The 12,294-nt window shown below is 38.5% G+C and overlaps 1 protein-coding gene across 1 annotated transcript; it reads right to left on the bottom strand.

Moving 5' to 3' along the window:
• Positions 1-878: 878 nt before the first annotated feature.
• LOC145097068 (uncharacterized) lies at positions 879-2,936 on the bottom strand. Its single transcript, XM_079034559.1, has 8 exons — positions 2,772-2,936; positions 2,460-2,685; positions 2,130-2,289; positions 1,642-1,712; positions 1,486-1,563; positions 1,305-1,392; positions 1,158-1,213; positions 879-1,054 (listed from the first exon to the last, which is right to left on the bottom strand). Exons 1-8 carry the CDS (start codon positions 2,835-2,837, stop codon positions 984-986), a joined length of 816 nt encoding a protein of 271 aa, XP_078890685.1. The 5' UTR covers positions 2,838-2,936; the 3' UTR covers positions 879-983.
• Between the last annotated feature and the right edge of the window lie 9,358 nt (positions 2,937-12,294).

Genomic DNA, 12,294 nt, shown 5'->3' with positions numbered 1-12,294 from the left:
GGCCTTTTGAAATTGGATAATTAACTTTTGGGTACGATGATTGGGTCTCTTCCATAATCCATAATCTATAGCACATTTCATTTACGTCTTCTTCTCGATTTTAATTTTATTTTCAGGGAAGAAAGAAGGGGAAGAAGAAGAAGAAGAAGACTGAGAAGGAGAGGTAGAGGGAAGGAAAGAAAGAGAGGTTCCTTCCTCTCCTTCCCCTCCCTTTCCCTCTCAATTCACTCTCTTTTTCGGCAACCGTGCTTCGGTAAAATTCCAGTCTCTAGTCGCCATGTAACACTCAATTCTCCACTCATCATAATTTCTGAATGGAGTTACCAGAAAAAACTAATCGCTGAAAGGAATCATCATCATCGGAAAAACCATGTCTTACAGCTCCTCTTTCACTCTAATGAACTCGCACTGAGTCTGTTGTTTCTATCTCCCTCTTGTTGATCTATTTCCTTTTCTCACTCTCTCTCTCTATCTTTGTTCGATCTGTTTTTCTATTTTTCAAGTCCACCGGAGAAGACAATACATCTAATGTTTATCACTGGAGCTTCAGTCTACATCTAGAGCTTACCACAAAAAACTCTCTCTCATTCACTCTCTTATATCACTGGAGCTACAGTATACCTAACTCTTTAAACATAACAGATCCCTAAATGTGTCAACCACAAAAATCTTGAGTAGATAAAACAATAACACAAGATGCCAAAAAAGAAAAAAAAATACATTAATCGATTTAGTAAATTTACTATTATCATTTTATGATTATTATATTATATTATCATAAGAAATAGGAACCAATTTAATTTCTCTTATATTAGTTTAGTGGTTAAATCGACAAAATAATAAATATATAATCTAAACTTATATTAATTGAAACGATATGTTAAAACTTAGATTTAATTGAAACGATATGTTAAACCAACAATGACATCCAATTAAGACCTAAACAATCCAAATTAAGTGACTTGACTTATTACAAACAAACATCATCTTTTATCTTTTCGTTGAAGCTCATCCATCAAAAGATGTGCCACCGATTCATAACCCATCTCCCGAGCTACACAACAAAAACAAATTCATCTATCTATATTTGCAGTCTATGATTGATATTGCCACAAAAAAAAAAAAAAAAAAAAAAAGAGTCAAAGTCAAAGTCAAACCTCTGTATATGGCAATCCCAGTTGGCACCATTTTTCTCTTCTTTAGGCAGAAAGAGCTATATAAATAAGAGATATCAAGTGAGAATTACAGAAAACATGTTGCATTTGATAAGGATGAAAAGGGTAATTGATAATGTTTGTTTGTACCTATTACATATCCAATATGGTTTGCTTCCTTCTTCTTCTATGCAGTGAGGGCATTTCCATTGCTTGTTATTTCTCACTTCTTCCATTTCTGCCACAACATTAACTAATGATTTTAATAACTTTGCAAAAATCTCATCAAAGTATAAACTAAATTTAGGTTCTTATCTGAGCTTTGACTTACCTTCACCATATCTGATCTTGAGGCAAGCTCGACAAAGAACACCATTGGTAGAATGACACACTGAGCAATCTGTCTTACCTGTGTGTGAATGAATGTGTGTTAAATCAAAATTTACCCAATTCATTCTAAAAGAGCATTTTTAGAATATACACTAACCTAGACATGGTTGATCAACATCAAGGTCATTGCACCTCTTACAGTCTTCTTCACCACACAGTTTCTTTTGCCTATACAATCCAGTGTTTGAAATTGCATGATTAAAACCCAAATTATCATTTTGTTTGAAGATTAATATGTTCCTAAAGATGACAATTACAAAAAAATCTTGAAACTTGCATGCTATACACTAATAAACGTAATAGTTTTCTTTTTCGATTCGCAGACATTTTCTTTTTTGACACGCAATATTGATTAAGTCCCACTATTAATCACTATAAAAGATTGACAAATTTTGAAATAGTGTACAAGTTTTTTTCATTTTCTCATTAAAGCAAGAACCACAGCAGATTGAGAAACACGAACAAGCTAGTTTAACTTGTGACAGGAAATAATATGAAATTGATGGTTGGATCTTGCAAAGACCAGATGCAACCCGCATAACTAAAGGAAAAATAGAGAAGGAAAGTGAAAGTGTAGAGATGGACCTGCAGAAATGGCAGCAAATCCCAAAAACAGGGTCGTAAACGCTTCCCCTACCCTTGCTCATGCATCGTCTTTCTGATGATACCTCTGCAGAACGACACAATCTCCAATCAACTAAAGGAGCATTGGCTGGCCTCTTCTCATCCTCTTCAGAAACATCACCTGTGTCACAAATTGATATTAGGAACAACGATTTACATGAACACACCAACACACCAGAGTTTCCCCCAAATCGTTGCATGCTAGTCACAAATTACAGATCCATTCTGTATCTGAACGTATTTAGTGTAAATGAAAGAATACGAGTAGTGGAAGGGAAGAAAGAGAGAAACCATCTGAGAGCTCGGTGTCTGGATCTGCAAGAAATCTGAGAGATCGGCCAACAGAAATCGAGGCATCCGAGGAATTAGGGTTTACTTGTTTCAACCGGTTGGAGCGGCGCAAAGGAACGCTACTGTAATCAACCTTTTGCCATTTTCTCTTTGGTGATTTTGCAGGAGTTGTTATTAATCGAAGCTCGGATATTGTCTTTTGTAGTCCTAAGGAAGCTAGTCGAGCCTGTGAATTGGACCAACTTCAGTATCATTGTGCTTAATTAACACAGAAAAATAGAGTGTGAGAGTAAGAATGGAGGAGAAAGAGACCTGATTTTCAGAGATGCGGGCATTTCGCATGTCTTCATAGTCGCTTTTTGCTGGAAACCTTCCCATTCTTTTGTTTTCTTCAATGGCGAGAGGAGAAACTACACTACAGTATGAAGTCCCAACGGATAAAAATTTCGAATTTTAAAAGGGGCGATTTCTCCACCAACATTAGAGGGCTGCTTTTTATAATGATAATCATTTGAAACACGCCAACTAATTTTATATTTTAATTTTATAGTTGTACATATTAACTTATAAAATAATTTTTTGTGTTTAGTTTAATTATTAATTTGTTGAAATTATTTAAAATTTACTATTATGGCCGATGATAGAGGTTTTTTTTGTTTTTTTTAAATGAAAAATCTTATATACTCTTAAACTGCTCCTTAAATTTATTTATGTCCACAATAAGACTCGAACCCTCAACCTTAAGGAGGAATGACAAAATATGATATCGTTGGGCTACAAGATCTTTGGCAATAGAGGTTTTTGTTCATTTGTCATTCTACATCTTTTTTAACATAAATGAAGGTTAATGTTCTTCATTTAATGATATTATGTGGCCAGTACATCTCGGTTACCCTCAGATGTCAATAATTAAAGCACAATGAATGTGATTTCTTCGTAACCTCAATCATGTAACCTCAATCATGGCATAAATCTTTTTCCCTTTAACTACAATCAATGTATACGAGTGATTTTGTGTGCCATGAGTGTCTCTCTTGGTGAAACTAACATGTTAATAGTCAATGTCCATTACAAGGGCATCTTAGCCCTAAGCCATTGGTATACGTCGACCCTGAAAGAGATAATGTAAGTGGTGTAGATTTCAGTGCAATGTGTTACTTAGATTTCATCACCTTCCTTGAGAAGTCCACAAGAAGTAAATGAAAGGATGTTTCAGTGTATATGTGGACCACATGAATGAACCAAATTTTGATTGGATTGGGGACGAAGAACCAAAAGATGATGTGGATGAAGATCAGAACTGTGGAGTTGATTCTACCTTTTCAGCTACTATTTATATTGGTCATGAAGAAGACGTGGTGATGTCAACCAACAAAACAACAAGTGATAAATTCTTGAACATTCTTTGTCCTGCTACACAGAATGACGATTAAACCCAAAAGATGAAGTTAATGGATGAAATCAAAGGGTGATACTAGTTAAGGAGATGTATCAACAAATTAAAGGATGAAACACTTACATTTTTGAAGATCAAAATGAAGATCCTTATGATACTTGAGAGAGAAATCGAGTTGTGAGGTTGAAATGGTGAATAATGAGGAAGAAATTAAAGAACATCATGTATAAGGCATGAGTTTACGGCCTCCTTGAGTTTACGGTCGTAAACTCATTGTGATGTGGTCGTAAACTCCATATGATGAAGTTTAAGGCTTGGCTATTGCATAATAAACTCAAGCAGATACTTCCTAACACCTGATATTTGGATATACTAGGCTTAGAACACTCAAACGGACTTTAAACAGTGCTCAAAGATAGCAGAAACAAGTCTAACTTTAATTGAGTTGAGTGGTTGTACAAAATAGAAATTTCGGGTTGTCACAAAATTATTCAAAGGTTGTAACTTTTTTTTTCCTTCTATGGTTGATTTAATCTTTACATGCTTTGCAAAATGTTCCTCGGTGGGTTAAAACGGTTTTAAGTTTATTCTAATTTTAAAGATTCCGTTGTTTTTAGCATTTTTGGGAAAATGATTTTGAATAAACCCAACAATACAATCACTAAGGTAGAAAATAAAAATAGTTAAAACACCGATTCTATCCTAGTAACCCTGACTATGTCTCATCTCTCCACACCTATTGATTTTAAGACAAGAAATGAATAGCGAAAGGAAAGTGGAGCAATTTTGACATGGGTGATAGTCTTGAAGCTATTTGGATTGACTCGTGTGAACATATATAGGTACAATCTATTTAGATTGTGAACACTAGTGTTTTGGGCCGAAATCAACCCTTTTAACTACCATATCGTAAGTATCTCTTCCCTATAATTGTTATCAAGTAGAAACCCTTGATTTACACCTCGAAAACATCCATTTCCCAAGAACAATAGGAGTTTACGGCCAAGAGCATCTCCTTTGGCCGTAAACCCTTGTTAAAGGTGCATTTGTTGTCCATAAACTCCCTAAAGCTAAGCATTGAACCTAGAACACTTCCTTGATGCTTGGAAGGACTTTAAATCACTCTTTGGCACAAAACTTTATGAGTTTACGGACGTAAACTCATAGATCCGTAAACCCTATGGCCGAAAACTCTTAAGAAGCATACCATTTTGGCTGTAAACACCATATTGTGGCCATACTCCCCTTATATACAATCATATGTGATTTATAACCCTTCCATCCAAGTGTATCCTAGTCCCTAAGGTGTTTTCCCTTACCAGATTAGTTGCATAAACACTAATTATATACATATATGTATTATTATATGTTTATTAGGATCCACTTATACCTGAGTTTTCACTTACCACTCAGCATCCTTTTCCAATCTTCCAGTCAAAACCACTCACTACAGGTGAGCTCATACCCCTTAACTTATCTTTTAATTGATTTAAATGCTTTTATGGGGGGAATACAAATAGAACTATTATAGTTATTATATCAATCACATGTGATTAATGATTATCAAACAAGTGGATTTTCTGATACTTCAAACTGTTTTATCAATCAAACTCTTCAAAACATTTTATAAACTGACATCAAGTCATTTGTTACCATTCACATGGTTAAAACTCTTTTATATGTTAAACTTTTATTAAACTCTTTTAAACATATATATTGTCAAAATCATGTCTATATAGATATAGTTATATAAGTAAGGTTGAAAGGACTTAAGGTGTACGGTTATTTGTCCGGGTGTCATTTGAATCTTAGTTATATATTATATATATGTATAGATATAAAAGTTCTTACATCAGTTCAACACCTTTGGGTAGCAAACGTGTACAAACATACTTTGACATTCAAACAACATTACTAGTAAACTATAATAGGTATAGTTTAGGGATTTACTACTCACTACTTCTAGAACAATGAAACATACAAGAGTCAGTTCATTCATAAGTCAATACAAACTTACTATTATGAGAAACAGAAAGAACATACTATGATGAGAAACTAAGAGAACATACACTACACTATACAAAGAGAACATACTATACACTAGAACAGAGAGAACATACAATACACTAGAACATACTACACAAACATTATAATACTATAACATTAATGTGAGCCACTACTTCATGACATGACAATCTACTGTTGTGTCACGTTTTGTAACCAGAGTCTCTTGGAAGGAGAGCGTGAATTTGTGTATAGATCTATACGGGACTAACCGTCCTACACCTTGTTGTTAGCTACAGTGGGACCTTCAGGTCTACGGGTGACGAATATCATATCATTTCAACGTCTCGAACGTCGTGTTATACTAGTCGATCAAGTATGGTTACAATCATATCACATTTTACCTTAATTAACAAACTGGTTTAAGGTAGTTAGTACATTGGTAGTTACTTATATACAATACTATTGTACACCGTTATTTCCCCATTGCATTCACCTTGTGATCTTCTCACATAAACGGTAATGTAAACTATATTTTGGTAATGATAGTCATACTTGGGAAAGATACATACTTTTACAAACAACACAACACACAGAACATTTGGGCCTGGTAGAAGGCTACTTTTTAGTAGAAAATATTGGATTTTCTAGGAGATACAAACAATTACTACAAACACTTACAAACATTTACATCAAACATTTACAAACACTTTCATACAAACAATGACACTAAAATACTTATGAACTCACCAGCTTTAATGTTGATCTCCTCTTTCAAAATAACTTGCATTCTCAGGTCACCAGTAGACATGTACCGATGACCAGGTTTTGAGAAGACGGAGCTTTCAAGACTCGTCTTTATTTAGATTATTCATTTTTGGTGTCTTATAAACTATACATAACACACTTCTATTAAAATTATATTATTAATGCAATGGATGATGTTGTTGCTTGTTTACTATTATGCATTGTTGTGATACTGTACATGACGTCCTCCGCCCCCGAACGTTTCCACCGTTCAGGTTTTGGGGTGTGACAGATTGGTGTCAGAGCTCTGTTTATAGTGAATTGAGTATATCAACCCATAAAAGATATACAACTATAAACACAAACGGGATTAAATACCTTGACCAAGAGTTTATACTTTTAAATAATATAATGTTTAATCAAAGTATACATACCTGCATTCATACTAAAATCAGTGTCACTAGGACAAAAAAGAAGTATTACGATTGTTGAACAACACAATCAGGCTTGGGAATATATAATCAGATTTGGTAGTGATATAGCCTGATCAACTATATCTTTCTGAGAAGTGATTAGCATGTGCCTAGGAATGGTTGTGGTGTTGCAGCAAATCTAAAAGCTTACCAACACTACTACAATGAAAATAGTAGAACGGAACATAAACTTAAAATACTATAGGAGTATTTTTTGTTACTATAATTACTTATGTGCAAACTAAAAAGGTCTTTATTAGTATGTAAATAGTTGCTGAGTGGATACGCTAAGGTTATATGTGACTAAAGTGTCATAGACTTAGAATCTGTGATATTTGCTTTACTTCCTGTTCCTTGTTTGGTTGTGGACTTAGAGTTAGGATCACTTATTCGAAGGTCTATCCTATTTTGGTTACATATGACTGGTATGCACTAAGCAAATGTTGGAGTAACTGGTAAGGATCATCTTATAATTATCTAAATTAGTACGCCTATTAACTATTTCTTTTACCCCACTTCTCGCATAGATAACATGGCTGGATTCAATCTCCCTGGCATCCCGTACTTCCCCAACCAAGGAAATGATGGATGGCTCTATGACGAGCCAGAAGAGAATCATCCAATCCCTTTGGATGATGACTTTGCAGAGAACTTTCCGTAGGATTTTGACTCCGAGCCAGAAGTCAATAATGTACCTCTGGTGGCTCAAATCCCAAACCCTAACCCTCATCCAACATTTCATGGCCACACACCTCTGTGGGCAACAAACTTTAACAGATGGACTCGCGAACATGGTCAACCCTTACCTTACAACAGAGATCGAAGCTTCTATAACTTGAGCAAGGGAGGCTCAGCGGACAGAGTCTTGCCTATTCTGGTCCGTAGGGTTACTCGTACTGACGAGCAGGGTAGGGCGGCCATCAACCGAATCATGGAGGTTGGTGCTAATGCATGAGTCAATACCGTACGCATTCGCCATCTAGAGTCTGCTCATGCAAGGACTCAGAATCAGAATGTGGCCCTGCAGAGAGAACTTATTGCAACCCAAGCCAAAGTCATGGGACTTTGATCTCAGCAGGTAACGTCTGAAAGACGCATGAGGGATAGTGTGCGTCGTCTGGCAGAATCAAGGACTCATTCTAGTGGTTCTCATCGCAGATAGAGCCTGCTCAACTTTCTCTTTTGAATATAACTTAAGTCTATGTAAAAGCTCTAGTTTTACTTTCCTATCTATGATAAGACTTTGAACTTGTTAAGTCTTGTTAGGTCTTAGTTCTGTCAAAATTTTCCTATCCTGGTGTGAGGTAAGGCCTACTCCTAGGTCATTTTTCCCGAACTTGCTACATCTGTAATACCAATATTATTGACACATATCTAATCTCATGGAAATTAATATCCAAGTTCTTTCATCTTTCTAGTACTAGATCTACATTCAATCATACTTTCATTTGTGTTGTTGGACTATGGAGAGTTAGTCCATGAGTCACTCTCATCATTCTCTCTACTAAATTCTTACCAATATCTTCATCTTTGTGATCTTATAGCTACAAGATGCCTCTATGTCGATCAGCGAGGCACACTACTCCAATAACTCCAAATCAAACTCCTCATCCTCCTCAATACAACCCAGCAGCTATCCAAGCTGCTGTGAATGCGGCTGTTACGGCAGCTCTAGCACAATTCACCACCACCGGTACTAGCGGGAGTGGGACTTATGTGCCTCCCACTATTGTCGAATCCCCAGTGCGCTATAGAGAGTGATCGTACAAGGACTTCACCAGCTGTAAACCCAGGCCCTTCAATGGAACTAGCAGAATCATTTCCCTCTCGCAATGGTTCGAGAAACGGAGTCGATCTTTGAGATCTGCTCCTGTCCGGAAGGGAGCAAAGTCAAATTTGCCGCCTACACCTTCACGGACCGAGCTCTGACATGGTGGAATAGCCATGTCAAGTCACTATCTCTTATAGTGGCAAATTCTATTGGCTCGGAAGCTTTGAAGGAGCTCATGATCGAAGAGTACTTCGCGAGAGGCAAAGTTCAGAAGTTAGACCAGGAGCTCTGGAGCCTAACCATGAAGGGCTCCGACATAGTCTCCTACACTGCCAGATCCAGGGATCTGGTAGCACTATGTCCGGGAATGGTCCCTTCTGAATCAAAGAAGGTGGAGAGGTATATCTAGGGGCTGGTGCCTCCATTCCAGGGGAATGTACTAGCTTCAAACCCCTCTACCTTCGATAGTGCCAAGCGATTGGCACAACGACTCATTGACCATGGGGTCCGTACCCCGTCAACAAAAACAACCCTAGCCATCTCAGAACCCTCCAAAGCCGCTGATAACAATTGGAAGTTCTGGGATGACAAGAAGAAGAACGCTGCGCAGAAAGCTGCCAAAAGCAACAGGTAGTAGCGGTTCATGTTGCGATAGCACCTGCCGCTGCTGCACTAGTAAAGCAGTACGCTGGAAACTTGCCAATGTGCAACAAATGCAGCTTCCACCACAACGGACCCTGCTGGGAAATGCAGTTCTCTAACTGTAACAAGAAGGGGCACACTGTCTGTTTCTACAAATCTCCGGCAAGGCCAATCTACCAAGTCCCCGGTGCTGGAGTGGGCCAGGCTTGCTACGGTTGTGGCGAGGTGGGCAACTACAAAAGGAACTGCGCTAAGGCAGGGAATGCCGGTGGAGTGGGTAGGGTTTTGGCTATAGGCCACGAGGAAGCAGTTGTCGACCCCACAGTGGTCACTGGTACGTTTCTCCTCGATAACTCTTATGCATGCATTCTTTTTGATAGTGGAGCGGAGAGGAGTTTCATGAACCACAAAAAATTGCTTACATGCTTAAACATAAGTCTCATGCACTTAAAGAACCGTTCACCGTAGAAATGGCTAACGGAAAGACAGAGAGCACTAGCTGCATATACATAGGATGTACACTAACACTAGATAGCCACTCATTTCCAATCAACCTCATGCCGGTCTCAATTAAAAGTTTCGATGTCATAATCGGCATGGATTGGTTGAGTTCTCATCGTGTCGACATCATGTGTTACGAAAAGGCTGTTCGCGTTAATCTGCAGTCTAGCGAAACTCTAGTTATATACGGCAACAAACCCAACACAAACCTTCGTATCATCGCGAGCATTCAAACCCAGAAGTACTTGCGAAAGGAATGTCATGCATTCCTTACTCATGTTGTTAATGTGAGCCAAGAGATTCGCGTCTGGACTCGGCGAGTCCATGCTTTTTAATGAAACCCTAATTTCATGGGTTTGGGACCTATTTAAAGGCCCTTAGGGCCGTCATTTGCATCTATCATTCCCTTGAGAGAAACCCTAGAGCACTTGAGCGTTTTAGGAAGAGAGAGTAGGCCATTGTTAACATTTGAAGCTTGTTTAACAAGGAAAAGGAGGTTTTAGCCAAGAGGAAGCAAGGGAAGTGGACATCCTGCGATTTTGGAGCTCAGAGAATCACTTTAAAGGTAATATCTCGGCTCCTTTTATGTTGTTATGATGATGATGTGGATTTAGGGTTTCTTGGACCCTTTATTGACTAGTTTTGAGGCCAATCCGTCCCTATGTGCGTTGAGGCGTTAGATCTGGATCCATTGAGGTCCAGAGGGCTTTACTCTTCAGTCTTTATAAAGATCTTTGGGGGTTTTGACCATGGGTTGTGATAAATGGGGCTAAAATATCATATAAGAGCAAATAGAGGTTATTTGTGTGTCAAGATCCGAACTTTACGTGATTATCATGCTTGGAGAGGCTAGATCTATGATTTGATGGAGCAGATCTAACCTCAAAAGTCGTCTTTGGTTTGTGCATGGCATGAACTCGCCGAGTTGTTCTTGGGACTCGGCGAGTAGTTTGAAGGTTGCCCGTTAATCATTTAGTGAGTGGACTTGTCGAGTTGGGGGAATGACTCGGTGAGTTAGGGTGAGTCAGTTGTCTGAGTTCGAGTTGGAACTCGCCGAGTTGTACTTGGGACTCGGTGAGTTGAGTCGGGGTGGCCCCGCGATTCTTGCCAGGTGGAACTCGTCGAGTTGGGGAAACACTCGACATGCCAAGAGAGGGTTCAAGAGAGAGTCAGTTAACACGTGTAGACTCACCGAGTCGCCATAGTGCACTCGCCGAGTCGGGTCAAAGTTGACCGTTGACCTTGTGGACTTTTAGGGTTGAGTGCAGTTGTATTTATGGGAATATTTTCTTTATGTGATTAGGCGAAGGCTACGTCACATTTCTACCGAGGCAGAGACTTACCGAGATATCAGAGGTGAGTCTTCTCACTATACTATACCTGGAAGGGTACCTATGTGTGACCGGAAGGTCTTGTAAGCTATAAGTTGCATGTTTTGTATGCGTTATGTATATGATATGTATGCTATGTATGATATGGGCCGAAAGGCATTATGACATGGACCGAAAGGTCAACACGAGTAGGACCGGAAGGTCTACTGGGACTGGGACGGAATTCCCCTGAAACACATGGACCGTAAGGTCGTGTGAGGTATGGCCTGGAAAGGCATATGTGTGTAAGGGTATTTTGGGGAAACTCACTAAGCTTTTATGCTTACCGTTGTTGTGTTATGTGTTTCAGGTACTAGCGAGGACTGTGGGAAGGCGCCGGCGTGATGCGTACACACTAGAGAGAGGATTTGATTTTTGTGATCTTGGGATACGATATGTTTTGATAACCATTACCGGATATTTTGTAAAACTTTTTATATGAAAATGGTTGTGTGAAAAGGAAAATTTTGTTTTGAAATTTACATGTTACAAGTTGGTATCAGAGCCTTTGTTTGAGGGATTCGGATGCATCTTCGGGCGCATCTGAACTCAAACCGAGGATTTGAGGAAAATTTTGATAATAAAATAATTTTTTTTTGAGAAAGAGTAAAGTGTCTTGAGAGAAACAGAGCAGAGCCGTGTGTACGATCAGCCAGCGCCCGAACGGTGACTCCCCAAAAGTACCCTTATGTTATGTGTTATGAGATATGTTATGTGACATTATGCATGCTAGAGTAGGCTAGGTATACATATTAGGACTAGAGTGGCCTGATTTGTGATGCCTTAGCCTAGGAGTTTTCTGTTGCTGAGATGTTTTGAGAATGAGTAGGTAGCAGATAGGAGCTCATGAGAATAGAGTACTCGTAATCCAAGATCCAAGGAGGAGGACTTGGAGTGAATACTGATGTGGTGTGGTCAGTAGTATTGGGCC

This window comes from Lactuca serriola, chromosome 4 (genome assembly GCF_051521515.1).
Source record: "Lactuca serriola cultivar US96UC23 chromosome 4, Lser_US96UC23_V15, whole genome shotgun sequence".
In the NCBI taxonomy this organism is placed as follows: domain Eukaryota; kingdom Viridiplantae; phylum Streptophyta; class Magnoliopsida; order Asterales; family Asteraceae; genus Lactuca; species Lactuca serriola.
Note: the sequence above shows the minus strand (reverse complement) of the source record. Positions and strands in the feature narration are given on the sequence as shown.

Coding starts and splice junctions, on each gene's coding strand:
- LOC145097068 (XM_079034559.1), bottom strand. CDS start 2,837: ATGGGAAGGTTTCCAGCAAAAAGCGACTATGAAGACATGCGAAATGCC. Junction 2,290..2,459: donor AGACACCGAGCTCTCAGATG/GTTTCTCTCTTT, acceptor TTTGTGACACAG/GTGATGTTTCTGAAGAGGAT. Junction 1,055..1,157: donor TGGGATTGCCATATACAGAG/GTTTGACTTTGA, acceptor TTTGTTGTGTAG/CTCGGGAGATGGGTTATGAA.